Source organism: Ctenopharyngodon idella, chromosome 3 (genome assembly GCF_019924925.1).
Source record: "Ctenopharyngodon idella isolate HZGC_01 chromosome 3, HZGC01, whole genome shotgun sequence".
NCBI classification, from domain to species: Eukaryota; Metazoa; Chordata; class Actinopteri; order Cypriniformes; family Xenocyprididae; genus Ctenopharyngodon; species Ctenopharyngodon idella.
In genome coordinates this window covers 46,945,081-46,964,060 of record NC_067222.1, presented here as the reverse complement: position 1 = coordinate 46,964,060, position 18,980 = coordinate 46,945,081, and the positions used below count along the sequence as shown (strand labels likewise).

Below are 18,980 nucleotides of genomic sequence, written 5' to 3'. Positions count from 1 at the left end.
AGTACAGTGGTCAGGGTCATACAGAGGTTTTCCAAGACGGGTTCCACTCAGAACAGGCCTCGCAAGGGTCAATCAAAGTAGTTGAGTCCTCATGCTGTGCGTCAGGTGCAGAAGCTGGCTTCAAAAAACAGACGCATGAGTGCTGCCAGCATTGCTTTAGAGGTTGCAGAAGCGGAAGGTCAGCTTGTCAGTGCTCAGACCAAATGCCACACACTGCAACAAGTCGGTTTGCATGGCTGTCATCCTAGAACGAAGCCTCTTCTGAAGCTGGCTCACAAGAAAGCCCGTAAACAGTTTGCTGAAGACAACCTGTCCAAGAGCATGAATTACTGAAACCATGTCCTGTGGTCTGATGAGACTAAGATGAACTTGTTTGACTCAGATGGTGTCCAACATGTGTGGCGACGCTCTGGTGAGGAGTACCAAGAAAACTGTGTCTTGCCTACAGTCAAGCATGGTGGTGGTATCATCATAGACTGGGGCTGCATGATTGCTGCTGGGACTGGGGAACTGTGCTTCATTGAGGGAAACATGGATTCCAACATGTACTGTGACATTCTGAAGCAGAACATGATGCCATCCCTTCAGAAACTGGGATGAATGGCATGATAATGACCCCAAACACACCGCCAAGATGACAACTGCCTTGCTGAGGAAGCTGAAGGTGATGGAGTGGCCAAGTATGTCTCCACACCTAAACCTTATATGAGCATCTGTGGGGCATCCTCAAGCGGAAGGTGGAGAAGCGCCATGTGTCTAACATCCAGCAGCTCTGTGATGTCATTATGGAGGAGTGGAAGAGGATCCCAGCAACAATCTGTGCAGCTCTGGTGAATTCCATGCCCAAAAGTATTAAGGCAGTGCTAGGTAACAGTGGTGCTCACACAAAATATTGACACTTTGGACACAGTTTTGAAATGTTCACTTAGGGTGTACTCACTTTGTTTGCCAGTTATTTAGACAATAATGGCTGTGTGTTGAGTTATTTTTAGAGGACAGTAAATCTGTACTACTATACAAGCAGCACATTGACTACTCTAAAGTATATACAATTTTCATTTCTATAGTATTGTCGCTTGAGAAGATATACTAAAATGGTTGCTGAAATGTGAGGGGTGTACTCACTTTTGTGAGATACTGTATATAGTGTTTCCATGACTGCCCAAAGTGCGTGAATATAAGGCATGTGATTGTCTGTTGATTACTAAGCATCTAGTTGTAACATTCTAACACCACATTGTTTCACACTGTGCAATGTTGGCGCCGCAATGCGGGGTTCCTTTACCCAGGGTTGAAAGCGGTGATTAGGACGTCGATAAACCGAGGTTAAGCACAGTGTGAAAAGCCCTAAAGTGTGTTTGCAAAACATTATGCCCTACTGACACGTTCAGGCACTTCGCTGAAAATAAACAGCCAATTCCCTTCAGAAGGCATGCAGAGACAATTTTCTTTCACAACTAAGAACTGCACATTTGGAGAATTTAGGAGGCATCTAAATCTATTTTTATTCCAAGTGTGTAAATCCTGTTGTCGTATCTCTCCCTTCACTAACACACACCAGTGGGTGGAGCCAAAGAGACAAGAGTCATTGATCTGTGTCTGTGCAAGCAGGCTTGTGCTGATGTATTCATTTCCATTATGTAAATAAAACCAGGAAGTAGTAAACAAGCCCTTATGGTAGCTTCATTTCAATAAAAGCTGTGTTTGGATTAACAAGGAAATTTTGAGCTCTAAAACATACAGTATGTTTTTTATAGTACAATGATCTCTTGTATGTCAAAAGCTCAAGGAAATTTGATTTCTCAATTCATGACTAGTGTCCATCAAACAATAATGTACTGACCTGTAAAAGGAAAAGAACTGAAATTATCTTTGCTGACTGATTTGCTGTTTTATGGTATGTTGTTATAGTGCCTTTTGCTTGGCGAGGGCATTGTTTGCAAAAGATGCGTTTTACTTGGTTAAACCAGGACACCTGACTAACAAACCTGGAAGAACTGCAGCTGTTTTTCCAGACTCCAGAAGAAGGGATGTTTCAACACTCTGTCAGCCGAGGGTCTCTTCTCTGGCTCCATGCTTAACATCTGCTCAATGAGATTTCGGGCCACAATATCCTCTGCACGAAACAGCATAAACAATCACATGATCAAAAAAACTGTGATATACATTTTGCCCCAAAATGAGCTGGTGTTTCTGAGTGCGAGAGGACGTGTGCGGTGGTCGTACCGTGTCTGTTCGGCTGTAAGTGGTCCAGTGAATAGGCACCCAGCAGAATGTTTGCCTGCCGCTGCAAGGACTTCCCGAAGGGGTGTTGGCCTTCAGATACCACATAATAAAACACACAGCCTGCAGAGAAGATGTCTACCATGCAGGTCTGAAACATCAGAAAGAGGAGAAGCTGTAAATGTCTAGTCACTGACAAATCTATTAGTGCTTGGCTCTCTGGAATGCGCTTTATGCCTATGCCACAGCCACAGCAAGGACTGTGGTAACTGCTGTAAACAGAATATCGACTGCTGAATTGTTGAAAACTTGGTAAAATGTAAATATTGGTAACATTTTAGCATGAGATAAATTCATTACCATTAGTTAATTACGTATCATAAACTAAGAATAAATAACAATTTTACAGCACTTACTAATCTAAATTCATGATAATTTCTACATACAATACATTTCAGCTTGTATAAATTAACACTGTAGTATGGTCAGAGCCGATAGCCTCGAGGGCAGCGCTCCGACATGTAGGGCGGTTGAGGTTTGCGCGAGTTTGAGTCCTGCTTTCCTGATCCCAACCCCTCTCTCCCACTTCACTTCCTCTGATTATCTATACTTCATCTATACTCTCAATAAAGGCAAAAATGCCAATAATAAATCTTTAAAAGACAAACATTGTATTATGAACGAACACAAACAAACAATAAACAATAGTATATTCATAAATGAACATTAATATAGATTAATATCAATAACAATTTGTTATTCATCCATCATTTCTAAAAAATAATGTTATCAAATTAACCCTTTTTGTAAAGTGTTACTAATAACTTGATGCACACACAAGATATTACCACTTTGCAGCAGTCCTTCATCAGTTATTTAATTCCTTACATGTTGTTCCTCTTACCATTACTACAGAAACATGGACTTTATGCAGTCGTTCACAGATTAATGGAAATGGGTTTTCAAAATGGTGATCAGACTCAAACACAAAAATATCTCTGATACTAATGAACTGTTCATAGCACTTTAGAAGAAAAACATTCTGTTATAAATGAAGCACAATGCAAAATATTGAACTGAACTCTTTAAATCAACATTTATAATTAGTAAATACATAATTAACAATATTGTGATGAAAAAATATCACTTTACTACTGATAAATATTTGGTATTCATATTAATATTCATGCGATTTAAAAAACCTGAGAATATTTTTCATTCTTTTAGATGTTTAAACCAAGTCAAAACAGACACACAGTAAGTTTTTGAGCTCTTACCGGGTTATGTTTAGCATCCTCACTGAGCACTTCCGGAGCGATCCAGCCCTCCGTGCCTGGGACGCCTGACTTCCTGCTGAAGCTGTGTCTGCCCACCGCCAGCTTCTTACACAGGCCGAAGTCTGAGATCATGGCCTTCACGCGCCCGTGCGTGTTTGGCATCGACACAAGGATGTTGTGTGGCTTCAGATCTCTGTGGACTATCAACCCATGAGAGACTGAGTGTTACCAACACTTGTATCAAACAGATTTATGAAAAGAAAAAAAAAATAAACTACAGTATTTCATGAATACTGATTATTTAGCCTAAAAAAGCAGATAAAAAGCATTAAAAATGTCTTACTGATGTTACTGATAATGGTTACCTATATTAAGAGAATGTAAATGAGACAGTCCAGACATGGTTTGCTCCAGCAGCGTCACTGGCTCCAAACCGTGGCGGTCAAAGTCCTTTCGTTCCACATACTAAAAGTAAATAAAACAAAAAATAAATAAATAAATAAATAAATAAGACATTATTAAAAAATAAACTACATTATATTTTGTATTATACAATACAGCATTGCATGAACTAAAAAGTTGAAAATCTGTTTTTCATCCACGCCAGAAATTAAACGGAGCATTTTAGGCAAGATTTAAGGCTCATTTTCTACTATAAAGCGACTCCAGTGTTCATGTTTTTGCTTGCGGATGTCTAAGCTGGAGGGACTGAATGGAAAAAATTAACCGGAGAAGATTTTCATGTCAAAGGCATAAGCCTCATAAGCCACACCCACCTATTACATCAATGATACTGACCAACGGTAGTTTGAAGGTGTTTACTAGCCGGAGGAAACTACCGTGATAACGTGATCATTAAGCTCTTCCAAGTCAATTCAAGTAAATTATTTGGGTAACATTAATAAATCCTTCATATGTGTTAGACATTAAAAATGGTCAGTGATAAGAGAAGTTCATAAAGTTCATAAAGTTCATAAATTCAAGAAATTTTTTAAAATAAAATCTGTGATACGTAAAGTGCAGATTTGAATCCATTTTTATTGTAATATTCAATTTGGGTTCTCTGACCTGAAACAGCAATGAAGCTTCAGTTTGTGTGTCTGTCATACCTCTTGCAGTGTGCTGCTGCACAGCTCTATGGCGATGTACTGAAATTGACGGTCTCGCTCAGTGCAGAAGTAACGAATCACGTTTGGATGCTCATCTGACTCCCGTAGCAGCTGAACCTCGCGGTCGGCAAAGCTGAAGCATTCTGGGAGAATCCTCTTTACAGCCACTGGACGGTTATCAAACTGACCCCTGAAATTATACAGAGAGAAGCTTATAGACTCTGAATCTGAAAGAATGAAAGCAAATACAAAGACTACAAAGGTCATTCTTGCCTGTACACGATGGTTCCCTCAGCACCATGTCCAAGCACATCTCTGGGGCTGAACGTGATGTTTCCAATTCGGACAATGTTGGATTCGTCCTCTGAAATTAAAAAGCCAAGAACAGAGTAAAAAAACAGAAGTCAAACAATAGGCACTGATGGACACACATCAACACTTGTAAAACTAGGTAAACGAGAATAAATGGTGATATATTTATTTGAATTATTGTTTCGTTGACAGCCCTAACCTGTGTCCTCATGCTCATTAGCTGAATGTCCCATCTCAGACTGGGACATGTTGGAATGGTTGGACGCTCGCGGGGTTACGTTGGGACTGCTGTGGCCGGAGCTCTCCGAGCGGGTCCGGGCTGCCTCCAGGAAGTCAGTGTCAGGAGGCAGATCTGTGGGCGGCTGGAAAATGAGCTGTTGACGCTGCAGGAGCTGCAGCTTCTCCTCCATCTGCTGCTGAAACTGCTGGTGCTGCAACTGCTGCTGCTTATGGACACTCTGATCAGAAAAAGACAAACCACGATACTCTCAGAGCTGAGCAAACAGAAGCTTCTCTACCAAAAACCATGATTATTTTGCTAAAATTACTCATGCAAAGACTTATAAGTTGAGCATTATTCCTTTTGTTTGTAACTTTACTTTTTGACTATTTACAGAACAGTAAAGGGTTAGTTGCTGGCCGATATTTTTGATGAAATCCAAGAGGTTTATTTTTAAATTTTCAATAGGAAGCAACAAAATTACCACATTCAAGGTCCAGAAAAGTAGTAAAAACAATGTTAGAGTAGTCAGCGAGACTACAGTGGTTCAACCTTAATGTTATGAAGCGACGAGAATACTTTTTGTGTCCAAAAACAAAACATAACAAAAATAATTACTTCATTCAACAAAATCATCTCTCCCTGTCAGTCTTGTTATAAAAAAAAAATAAATAAATAAAAAAAATCAAAACTATCTTAATTTAGCACTAAACCCAGCTCCTAAATCTGTGAAAAGTTAGGAGTAGTCAAAAGGACTCCTAAGTCCCTAAGACCAAATCACAAACAATCCTTAACTGGCTGCTGCTGGCAATCCACCCAAAGACACTGTACACCATTGAGGTAATAGGTGATAAAGCCTTTTCTTCATAAATGCAATAAATATTTGGCAATTATGTTGCAGTCTATGGGGATCAGAAAGCTCTCGGATTTCATCAAAAATATCTTAATTTGTGTTCTGAAGATGAACGAAGGTCTTACAGGTTTAGAATGACATGAGGGTGAGTAATTAATGACAGAATTTTAATTTTTGGGTGAACTAACCCTGTAAAAGGACATGTTAGGGCCATGACACACCAAGCCAATGGTCGGCCGGCTCTCAAATTAATAAATTGATTCTGTGCAACATCCAATATTACATCATCATCATCATGACACAGTATCGATGGAGTGTTGTCAAGTAGGCAAGAGTAAAACTCACCTCACTGACCAAATGAATTACTCTCTAATGGTCAGATCTTCTTCAGAGTGTGCTTACCTTGGGGTAGGTGATGATGAAGGCCACCCAGCCAGCCAGAAGGAAAGTGCAGAAGATGATGGTGGCCATGTCCTTCAGCATGGAGTCCACTGGAGTCTCTACGCGTGGGAGACGGCCGGGTTTCTCCTGCAGGGACGACACGGGTGGAGGCAGTGGACTGTTGTCTTCCATTCCACTCTCATTCACTTTCTGAAACACAGCAGAAAACACTTTTGTTTGTTTGTATTTTGGTTTATTGCCATATCAGTTTCAAAGGCTACAGATATACAGATAATAATCAAGCATTCAATAAATGCAGACAAATTTGTACAACATGACAACTGTTAAAAAAATCTTTTGCTGTACTAAATTGTAAAAGTTTTTCTGGGCTGTCTTACATTTTTTATGTTTTACAGTCAAGGAGTGCTACAATTGAGATATTTTGGTGGTTCTTTGCCTTTCAATAAAAATCCATGGATCAGTCTGGGGCAGTCTAGATTTGAAAGGGTAGATGCTAGTGTTGTTGATATTTCGATATGTATCGATACTGAAATATCTGAAACAGTTACAATACTCCTTTTCTGCAGTATCGATACACTGATACCAGCTAAGCTTTCTTGCTCTCTCTTCTCTCCGACGGCAAAGTGACACACACTCGCCTCCTGTCACTCACTCGTCTCATTTGCTCTGGTTGAATAGTGCTTGTACTGTGATGATGATGATGACTTCCGTGGCTTATCATGATTAAATGGTCAAATACACACAAAATTATGTCAAAATGCCCGTCTTGCCGAGTATTCAGGTAAACACAGTCAGTTTTGGAACGTACAGTGGGTACGGAAAGTATTCAGACCCCCTTAAATTTTTCACTCTTTGTTATATTGCAGCCATTTGCTAAAATCATTTAAGTTCATTTTTTTTCCTCATTAATGTACACACAGCACCCCATATTGACAGAAAAACACAGAATTGTTGACATTTTTGCAGATTTATTAAAAAAGAAAAACTGAAATATCACATGGTCCTAAGTATTCAGACCCTTTGCTCAGTATTTAGTAGAAGATATTGGTTTATAAGCTGGATTGTGTAGATTTTTCTTTATTATTGCATACTCTAGTCAGGGGTGGACCAGCAGTCTCTTTAGCGACAAAAGAACATTTCATTTTTACTACTACTTTTATAGTAGCAATTAAAAGCACTGGATGCTTTTAAGTATCTGTTATGCTTTGATGAGGGATGAAATTTATTTTACTATCCAAGAATACCCATGAACAGTTCCGGGTCATGATGCAAGGACTGCCGAAGATAGGAGTGGATGCATACAATTTTGGGTTTAGAGAATCCTAAACCAAATAACCTAAAGGGCTGATCTAAAGGGCTCCATCTTCTTAAACTACATTGTGAAAGTCACTTATCTGGTGATCAGACTTCAGACATTCTCTCCATTGTTTTACACACGTGGCTTGTCAAAACTACTGGATGTTGTTCTTACTGTACCTCTTCAATGGTCTTCTCTGTAGCAGGGGGAATGATGTTGACATGCTGGCGGGGGATGCTCTCTGGAAACTTCTCCAGGATTTTATTATGAGCGTCAGGTGGCGTCTCGTGGTGACCTGCGGAAGAGAAACATTGCCATTAAGCAAAATGTTCACACCTTATTCAAAGTGGGGCAACATAGTAGAGCACAAGAAAAGTGGATTAACAACAACTATGACAATTATGCAGAATTTAAGATCACAAATTGTATGTTTTCAGCAAACAGATCAGTTTTGCACTCACGCTTCAGGACTTTTCTCAAAACATTAAGACGCATTGTGACTTTGTTACTCTAAAGTTTGTTTAACAAAAGCGCAAAGTCTCCACTAGAGGGCCTGATCGGCACGGCTCTCAGAGCAGGTCTGCTGGAGTGTGCAGTAGTGCTACCTATCAGCAGCAGAGAGTTCCTCATGACGTTCATGCGGTTCCTCTCTTTCAGTGCTGCACTGAACTTCACTGTGGTGCTGGGAGTGATCACACACTCCTGCTCATTTTCCACGCTTGACTCCTGGTTACTGGGGCCCTCCAGCATGGGAAACGTCCTGCCACGAGGCTGAAAAAAGCACACAAATATACAAAAAAAAACATATTCATCACGAAAAAAAAAAAAAACAATCATTGAAATCGCATTTTAGAATTGCGTTTTAATGGATTTAATAAATAATAGACCGAAATAAGAGTCACAATGTTCTGCAGGTGTTCAACGATAGACAGCAATATGCCTTAGGAAGATGATATTTAAAGGCTTAGTTTTAAGTAGGTTTTTTTTTGTGATTATTATTTGTGATTTTATAGGGTTAACAGTGTACATCTTCCTTGTCTAAGTGGCTAGAGTAAGATTTATGCTGACAGTCTAAAGTCTGGCTATACAAGACTACAGTACAAATGTGACATGAACCTTTCAAAATCAACCTAACCATGTAGTCCCATAAAAGTATGAGGAAACATATTTTGAAGTTTTTAATGCCACTCACCACAACAGTAACTCCGTCATGCACCAGGGAGGGAGACGCGTACAGACCAGTGGAGTGTTTCCCTACATACAGTGTGGACCTGTCAGAAAACCAGCCAAAAACAGCAAATTATTCATAGTTTGTTATCCAATACTTTGCCTGTAAATAGCATGCTAAGGAACTGCTAGGTTTTATAGAATGGCTAAAGTTTATTTATCCAGGCAATAATACTGCATACTGAAAGTCTTTTAGATGATAACAACAACATTCCCACAAAAAGATCTTACTCCAGTTACTATAATATACACTATATGGTCAAAAGTGTTAGGACACACCTCTTAATTATTGAATTCGGGTGTTTCAATTAGACCCATTGCCAAAGGTGTATGAAATCAAGCACCTAGCCATGCAGTCTGCATTTACAAACATTTATGAAAAAAGTAGGTCGCTCTGAAGAGCTCAGTGAATTCAAGCCTGGTACTGTGAGAGGATAACACCTTTGCAGTAAGTCAGTTCGTGAAATTTCATCCCTGCTAGATACTCCACGGTCAACTGTAAATGGTATTATTGGAAAATTTAAGCATTCAAGAACAGCAGCAACTCAGTCATGAAGCAGCACTGGCATTAATATTAGCACAAAACCTGTGTGGCGGGAGCTTCATGGAATGGGTTTCCATGGCTGAGCAGCTGCATGCGAGCCTCACATCACTAATTACAACGCCAGACCTTGGATGGAGTGGTGTAAAGCACACTGCCACTAGACTCTGGGGCAGTGGAAACATGTTCTGGGGAGTGACAAATCACAGAACACACTTCACTGTTTGACGGGCTGATGGAGAACATTACCTGCCTGACTGCAACTGTAAAGTTTGGTGGAGGAGCGATTATGGTATGGGGCTGTTTTTCAGAAGTTGTGCTATAGGCCCCTTACTTCCAGTGAAGGGAAATCTTGAAGGCCCGATATTTTCATGGCAAAGTTCTTTTTCATTCTTCGCTTACGAGTAAAAAGTTTGAAATACGTGAGCAGCGATATACTGTGAACACATTTACTTGAATGTGTAAATACATGCTGCACTTTCTCTCAATGACAAAATAATGACACAACAAAATGAGAAAACAGAAAGCATTTTTTTCTGAACAGAAGAAATGATCAGAGAAGAGTTCTATGTCAAAGAAGGTGGAGCCTCAGAGCCACACCTTCCTATTACATCACCATTGACCAATGGTAGTACAAAGGTGTTTACCAGCCAGAGCGAACTTTTCCTGAAAAGTTCCCAAACTCACAAAACTAACTTTGAACTCCTGATTTTGTTCGAAATGACATCACATTAGTTTGTTCTCCGATTTTGCTTCAAGTATTTCGGGGCCTTAATGCTTCAGCATACCAAGACATTTGGGACAATGGTAGGCTTCCAACTTTGTGGGATTAGTTTGGGGAAGCCCTTTTCTATTCCAGTATGACTGTGCACCGGTGCACAAAGCAAGGTCCATAAAGACATGGCTGGGTACAGTTTGGTGTGGAAGAACTTGACAGAGCCCTGTCCTCAACCCCATCCAAAACCTTTGGGATAAACTAGAACAGAGATTGCAAGCAAGGCCTTCTGGTCCAACAACAGTGCCTGACTTCACAAATGCTCTTCTAGATGAATGGGCAAAAACCCCACAAAAACATTCCAAAATCTTGTGGAAAGTATTTCCAGAAGAGTGGAAGCTGTTATAGCTGCAAAGAGGTGACAAACTCCATATTAATGTCTATGTATTTATAATGAAATATCATTAAAGTCCCTGTTGGTGTAATGGACAGGTGTCCCAATACTTTGGTCCATATAGTGTATATATAGTGATCTGTTCTAAACAGTGAGGGGTTCTGCTCAAAGCTAGGGATGGACTGATAGCACTTTTTCATGTCCGATACTAATACTGATACTGCAAGCTTGAGTATCTGCTGATATTGATGCCAATCCAATACCTGTACTGTCTTTTTTTTGATCAGTTTAGATTAACTATACCTCATTAGCTTGCCAGCTACACACTGCTTCATTATAAATAAAGGGAAAAGAACAAACAAATATATATATATATATATATATAGCCCAGGAATTATATTGTTAACTAGGCTACAGCATTACAATTAACAATAATTCCAGTGCAAATCTTAAATCCAACAATATTTTTTTTATTTTTTAAAAAGTGAATATAAGTGTAGACCTCTTACTGCTACAATTACAAATCACTATTTGTGTTACATGAGAGCTAAAGCATTCTTAAAATCTTATGAACAATACATTTGTGATTTGTGAGTTACTACTACATACTACGATTACTACAATTTCTAGAATCTGTTCTTCCCCACACTTCTCAAAAAACAGAGAGGATGTGGCTTAGATATTGGAGATGCAACATGCAAGTCAAATCATGTCAACTCAGCAAGTGCTAAATGAGAGTAAAATGTGGTTTTGGCAAGTAAATATCAAAAGGAAATCAAGAGGAGACATTTCAGCATGTGATGCTGGGAGTGACATGATGACCAACACGGTTGATAAGGTTAAAAATATTTTTGTGGAATTAAAGCAAACTGACAAGAAATAAAAAAATAAAATAAAATAACCCTGTTTAGGCATACAGAAAAAGAACAGTTATAAAAACATAGAAAACAAGCATTATTAGTACTTGGTCTTGTTAGAAAGGCTGCTTACATCAGCTTATCTTTGGTTTTCTTCTCCTGAGGAAACGGATACTTCCACTGTGTGATGCGGCCCACCTCTCCCGACATGAAAGTGAGATAACGCAAAGTTTCCACGGCAACATTGGTGTGTGGGACTTTGCGCAGGCCCTCGCGCTGCCAGATGTAGATGGCCACCACAGGGGAGTTGTAGTTCTGAACCCACTGCACGTCTCCAGACTCACTGTCCACTGTCACCACTAGGCCGTCACCGTTGGACACAAAGTGGGCCATATCTGTCAAACACAGGAAATAATGTTATGCCATGCTATGGAAGACATCTGAAAGGGTTTCCAAATTTACACCGATGCCTTACTGTATTTGGTGTCATCGTCTGGAAGGGTGAAGGCGTAGTCAGAGTATGTGGCGTTCCAGCGCAGCTCTCTGCTCTTGGTGTCATACATAGTGATGGTGTATTCTGAGGAACAACACAATCAGTAGATCAGCAAAGCACAAGACTGATAAATAATGAATATCTTTGATATTCACATCACATTTGTCTCATTTTGACCTAGAATGTCGTTGCATTTCAAACTCCAGCACACGCATGTTGGTATTCTGTAATACGGTTTATCACTGTAATTAATATGCACAATATTGCTACCATGAACCGGTTATAATTCTAGATAACATATTAGCTCTCTGAATTTACAGCAGCTAATTTCCATCAACAGGTCAAGATTCAGAAAGCTAACGCAACCCTTGCTTATGGGCTGTTTATCACGGTCCAGTTTTGAATGCTCCAAGATTGGCTCCTGATCTGACTTGTGACACTGCCTGAATCATAATCTTACAGTGTTCGTTTGTTGGCCAGAGAAGACTGAGCCTGGTTTCTCCCAAGGTTTTTTTTTTTCTCCATTTTGTTTTACAGCGGTGAAAATTTCATCCGTTAATGAAAGTGCATTACGTAATTTAAAGGGTTAGTTCACCCAAAAATGAAAATTCTGTCATTAATTACTCACCCTCATGTCGTTCCACACCCGTAAAACTTTCGTTTATCTTCGGAACACAAATTAAGGTATTTTTAATAAAATCCAAATCAGTGGTCACGTGATTTCAGTAAACGAGGCTTCGTTACGTCATGAGCGTTTTGAAATTTCAATGGCTCACCACTGGGGGACGTGACTTTGGCAGTTTGATACACACTCCGAACCACTGATTCAAAACTGATTCGAAGCTTCATGAAGCAGTGTTTTGAAATCGCCCATCACTAGATATTGTTGAATAAAGTCGTTATTTTGTTTTTTTGGCACACAAAAAGTATTCTCTTCACTTCATAACATCAACATTAAAAATATCTTAATTTGTATTCCGAAGATGAACGACGGTCTTACGGGTGTAGAACATTTTTGGGTGAACTAACAACCCTTTAATAATCAATGAATAATAATAATAGCCATGTGTTACAGAGGCAGTCTCAGATTACACTTGTGCAAATCTGAGGAAACACATGCACACGCTAAATTAAAGGGGACCTATTATGCCCTTATTCAAAGTCTTGGTTTTGTTTTTTGGGCTCTACTAGAATAGGTTTTTATGCTTGAATGTTCAAAAAAATATTATTTTTCACATATTTAAAAATTTTGCAGCCTCACTCTTCCCAGTCTGTCAGTAACGCTCTGTTTAGTTCTTGTCTCTATGAAGCCCCTCCTTTTGAAAAGCACAAAAGGCTCTGATTGGTTGGCTGGACCAGTGTGTTGTGATTGGTCAGCTGCTTTGAGCATGTTTGGGAAATGCCCCGTCCCTTACCATAACCGCCAGTTTTAACACACTACTATCTCAACCAGGCCCCGCCCCTTTATTCTGTGTATAAATTATTATTTATATGATAATAATTTATTATTACTCCAAAAGTGTTTTTTTTTCTTCCTGCTCATATAGACACACAAACAGAGATGATCTGAACTGAACTATGTACAGGTCTCGTCTTACCTGTGCGGCCGAGGTAGAGCAGAGATGAAGATGGACATAACATCTCAGCATAGGAGGAGGTCAGCGTTTGTTGTTTCTCACCAGTCAGCAGATCCACCACATACCACACGTCCTGTTTCTTACCTACAAACAAACATAAACTGATCTTGTCAAAGCTTCATTTACTCAAGCACAGGGCTGCATACAGTTATGAACATTCCAAGTTCAATTCAAGATCAGCTCTATGTGCAGCACCCTGTGATTCAACCACAGACAATAATTCACACTCATTCTATTTGCAAAAAACAAAAATTGTGTGTATGGTCCTGAACTTAAAATGGAAGTGTATGGGGCAAGACATTCTGGAAAGTTTAAAGTCCCCCTGCAGTCAATAATTTTATCCCTTAAAACTCATCTTTGATAATCAAAATGACATAATAAATCAATTTTTTTCCTGCGTAAATAATTTCTTCATGCCTTAATTTTAATTTCTTCATTGCTTCATTTAGTATACACAAAACCATGATTATGTAAATTAGTCCCCGACACTACTCAATCACAGCAGCTCGGAGATCCACTTAGTCAACTGTAGTAAACGCTACACAATGGCAGGTGGAAATACTGGTTTAATTCAGCAATATATGTTTGAACCAGAAACTGATTCAGAAGAATAAGAGGAACAGTGAATTATACAGGCTCGTCCACAAGTTGCTGTATCAGAAAGGTAATGCGTTTTAGCATTTATACTACTTTACATACTGTCTTTCTATCACACTATTCTTATGTTAACATGTACAATTCATTTGAAATAGTGTATATTTTAACATTTATTCTGGTGCACATCTTGATTATCTTGTGTGGCAATCAACAGCATGTTACAGATGCTATACTGATCCTGGAACATTCCTCAAAAGAATGGAGCTGATTAGTTGAAAGATGGCCTAATTTTTTTTTTGGAATAGCAATGAATTGTGTATAACAATGGCAAAAAAACAAAAAACAAACAAAAACAAAAACAAAAAAACAAAAAAACAAATAAACCAGAAGTACTGATTAAAATGGAAAAAAGTGGCCATTTACATATTCAGTGCAGGGTTTTCTCATGTGCTTGTTGTTTTCCCATTTCATTTAGCCCTTTATCATCTTAAAGATCAAAAGTCCAAACACAACTGATGCAGCATGCATAAATGTTCTCTTCAGGATGTGTAAACAGACATCAACACGTCAATTCAAACACACCACATGTTTATGCTTGGAAAGAAGTGTGGCTTTGAGTCAAACAAGGCTATTTCCTGTGGGTTACACCATGATATTCTACATATGAGAGGAACTTAAACGCTAATGTTTAAACCATTAAAGGGTTAGTTCACCCAAAAATGAAAATAATGTCATTTATTACTCACCCTCATGCCGTTCCACACCCTGTAAGACCTTTGTTAAGACCATCACTATATAAGTCGTTATTTTGTTTTTTTTTGGCGCACCAAAAATATTCACGTCGCTTTATAATATTAATATTGAACCACTGTACTCACATGAACTGATTTAAATATGTTTTTAGTACATTAATGGATCTTGAGAGAGGAAATGTCATTGCTGGCTATGGAGGCCTCACTGAGCCATTGGATTTCAACAAAAATATCTTAATTTGCGTTCCGAAGATTAACGAAGGACTTACGGGTGTGGAAAGCCATGAGGGTGAGTAATTAATGACAGAATTTTCATTTTTGGGTGAACTAACCCTTTAATAAGTCTCATTTAAAGAGATTAACAAGTAACAGGATTAAGACATGATTTATCTTTCAGGTCTGGCACTCTGATTTAATCACTGTTTGGCCTGCTCCTTTTGGGCTGGGTGGGTGTCATTATAGATGTTTCTGTGCCTTGTGATTACGCACCCTTGGTGGTTAAGAAAGGGTGGTACGTACAGACATCTTAGTGTGGTGTTTGCGGTGAGATTATGAAACAATCCCACAGTGCCCACCCACCCACAGGGAGGCCGTTAGGAAATGGCCAGTTCCTCAAACGTGTGCCATCCCTGCTGGCAGTCTGATCATGTTGAAAATATCTAGGGTTATGGGTTTGTTCAAATCTCTATCCCTAACTACAAGCTATTAATAGTGATGCTTGACTCAGCAAACTGAAATTAGGTTGAACAGAACTTGATTATGAGGGTCAGAATAAGAGTTACAGAAAGAGTCTCTCACCCATGTATAAGATGCCATCAGAACTGCGACAGGGTGACGCCTGGACCAGCTCAGGAATGGTGAATGGCAGTTTCTGCAACAGTACCAATAGTTAAAAGCAGTCTAATCATTTAGTACCACTGCTACTGACCTCAAATGTTTCACTTCAAAATGATATTGCTCATTTCTAAAACTATCATTACTGAAAACATCACCATTAGCTTTCCAGAGAATGAGGAAGTCTGTCATGAACAACGAAAATAAGTTCTCACCGTCAGCCCCTCATTATTCTTTCCTCCAAGAGAGTACAGACTGCCATCGTTGGGGTCTGGGAGAAATGCAGGCCTGCGAAACAAGAACAAGAGAGTCAGACACTTTGCATGTTGTGTTGTTTGACGGCTGTCATTCCATCACCTATATTCTGGTCTTTTTTTTTTTTCTTTCTTTTTTTTTTTTTTCACAGAACACAAAAGGACAGCTAATTTTAGTGACAGATGTGGTGACTACAAATGGTCATTGTATGGACAAGAGATGTGTGAAGATTCAGTAATACTTTTTTGTGTTCTACAGAAAAGGAAAAAACCCCAGCAGGGTTTGAGTGTTTTTTTTTTTTTTTTTCAGCAGCAGTAAGATGATATCATGAATAGGAAGAATTGTGCAGGCTCAGCATCTTGCACAGTTCCTGTTGTTTGACTTTCCAAATGCACAACCGCTCAAGTATAAATGAAAGAATGCTTACTCCGACACGTGCGTTGGGACTTGCAAAACAGGATCTGCATTGGGAATGAGAAAAGGTTCAGTTAGGAGTTATAAACTTTATCACAGGCAAATGAAGGGATGAGCAAACATGAAGACATAAAGCAAACAAAGTGCTGGGCGCCAAACTTGTGAAGGACACTTAACAGATATTAATCCATTCACATAAATTAATCCAGTAGTACTTTCTGCTCCCTTCATATAAGCAACAATTCTGTTTTAGTACTCTAGATTCCAGATCTGCACAGTCTAGTGAAACTCTCAACCAACTTTGCAACATCAAACCTCATTGGTTTAAATCAAAATGTGTGATGTCATATAGCTAGGATTTATGTCAGCCAATGGCCACTCTGTCAAAAGACAAAAAAACAAAAAAACAAAAAAAAAACCCTGTATCTGTTGACCACTAGTTATAATGTATGAACAAATATGTTTCTATGAACAAATGATTAGTTCTATATCAATGATTTGTACCAAAGCGATGTTCAGGTGGGTGTATATTAACTATTTTACAGTAGCTATGTTTCCACCCACCTATTTTTATACGAATTTTGGGATATTGCATAAAAAAATGCTGGATGGAAATATCCGCCAAGATGCGCATACATTTTAAAAATGGTGATTAAAAAAACGTATGTGCTCATTTGAGGCAGATAAATGTTTTATCCGATAAGAAGACATGCACATAAACTACGATGGAAACATTTACAGAATAAATTCCTTGATGCGCATCAAAAAACCCAGGTGACTTTGCCTCAACAGAGGCTTTGACTGGATAACTGGACAAACCAGCGGACCAATCGCATCGCAGCATCTCAAATGTTGGTTTGGTTGTTCTGAAACGTCTGAGCCAAAGTCTGTCATCAGAATGATTTGGTTTAATTCCCTCCCAGAAGTGTCTCACACGATTGTGTTCCCAAACCAGAGCACTGGAATGCAAGAGAACATGACAGCGTTTGAATTTCGTCTGCAGTCACTTATGATGGAGGAAAAAGAGCCACGGTTTCTTCCCAGATTGCAGCAACTTCCATTTTTAATACAGATATTTTGCGCCAGTTTCCCAGGAAGCAGCAATTTTGTTCTCTTGAACACACTGGATGGAAACACCGATTTATTTCGCAAATGTTTTGTGCGATATTCCAATTTTGCACACAAGTTAAAATCGCAACTTTGGATGGAAACATAGTTACAGACTTCAAATATGGTTAATCAAATCACATTTTAGAGTAAAAACTATTAAATATTAAAATACAATTTATGAAACAGATAAAACAATAAAAAATAAAACTCCTGGATGCTGATTGGTCAGTGCAGATTTCAAATGCTGCACTCAAATACACAATATAATAACCTTCAGTTAAAAAAGCAAAGTCCTGAATGTATATTGGCTATATAAAAGCTACAAATTAATTTTGTGTCTTATACTGCATGGCAATTGTGTGAGAGCCTGACCACAATGACAACACACTTAAATACAGACTATCAGGTGGGTGTGTAGTGCAACGGCCTCTAACGTCCTGCAGCTCCGGCGTGTATGACTGGCTCAGCCTGTACAGCAGGTTTCTGGGAAACTGCAGGTGCTAAGGCCGTTTGAATATTGAAAAATAGGGCCAGTGGGTGGCTATTGTGCCGATGATGGAAGATTCCAGTCAATGCATGTTAAATACAGCAGAAATAGGGAGCATTAACATGCATTAAACAGAACCATCCCTCATTCATGTGTTGTTTTGAGAGAAAGCTCAAGAGGAAATGAAGTGAACAGACCGGCCTGGCCTTGATGACACACAGTTTGTGCGCAGTTGGTTGACATTTTTTTTTTTAAATATTATTGAGACAGTGTGTAAGGAAACACACATCAGTGCAGCAGCAACCTGCTGTCATACCAGCTGCATGCTGGACAAGATTACCACCTTTTGAAACAAATGCAGTAAAAATAACTGCTTTAAAAAAAAATGATTCATATACTTTCCACAACATATTTGACAGATTTATGATGAATGACAAGTCAAAATGAAAACTGATTGGGTTAGTTCACCCAAAATTGAAAATTCTGTCATCATTTACTCACCCTCAAGTTGTTCCAAACCATATTAATTTATTTCTTATGTTGAACACAAAGGAAGAGGTAACACTTTCTTTAAGTTCACTATAAACTCGCTGCTTATTAGCATGCATATTACTAGGATATAGGCTGTTTATTAGTACTCATAAAGCACACATTAATGCCTTATTTTGCATGACCATATTATACATCCCTTAATCCTACCCAATAACTAAACTTAACAACTACATTACTAACTATTATTAAGCAGCAATTAGGAGTTTACTGAGGCAAAAATTATAGTTAATAGTGAATATGTGTTCCCCAAACTATAGGGTGACCAAAAAAGATATTTTGAAAAATGTCGGCAACTAAACTGGTTTCCTTTGACTTCCATAGTATTTTTTTCTATACGTCCTGCAACTGTTTGGTTACCAACATTCTTCAAAATATCTTCTATGTTCGAAAGATGAAAGAACTTCATGCAGATTTAGAAGAAC

The 18,980-nt window shown here is 38.8% G+C and overlaps 1 protein-coding gene across 1 annotated transcript in view; it reads right to left on the bottom strand.

The window, feature by feature from the left end:
• The window catches only part of ern1 (endoplasmic reticulum to nucleus signaling 1), a 38,084-nt gene that overhangs the window by 5,224 nt on the left and 13,880 nt on the right, over window positions 1-18,980 (bottom strand). Inside the window, exons 3-19 of the mRNA XM_051887088.1 lie at window positions 16,423-16,456; window positions 15,956-16,028; window positions 15,705-15,777; window positions 13,519-13,641; window positions 11,903-12,004; window positions 11,561-11,822; window positions 8,886-8,964; window positions 8,299-8,464; window positions 7,873-7,988; window positions 6,397-6,585; window positions 5,121-5,379; window positions 4,883-4,973; window positions 4,610-4,799; window positions 3,866-3,965; window positions 3,501-3,700; window positions 2,227-2,374; window positions 1,989-2,116 (exon numbers count right to left, since the gene is read on the bottom strand). Coding sequence (XP_051743048.1) covers window positions 1,989-2,116; window positions 2,227-2,374; window positions 3,501-3,700; window positions 3,866-3,965; window positions 4,610-4,799; window positions 4,883-4,973; window positions 5,121-5,379; window positions 6,397-6,585; window positions 7,873-7,988; window positions 8,299-8,464; window positions 8,886-8,964; window positions 11,561-11,822; window positions 11,903-12,004; window positions 13,519-13,641; window positions 15,705-15,777; window positions 15,956-16,028; window positions 16,423-16,456 — 2,333 coding nt within the window. The remainder of the gene's footprint in view (window positions 1-1,988; window positions 2,117-2,226; window positions 2,375-3,500; window positions 3,701-3,865; window positions 3,966-4,609; window positions 4,800-4,882; window positions 4,974-5,120; window positions 5,380-6,396; window positions 6,586-7,872; window positions 7,989-8,298; window positions 8,465-8,885; window positions 8,965-11,560; window positions 11,823-11,902; window positions 12,005-13,518; window positions 13,642-15,704; window positions 15,778-15,955; window positions 16,029-16,422; window positions 16,457-18,980) is intronic.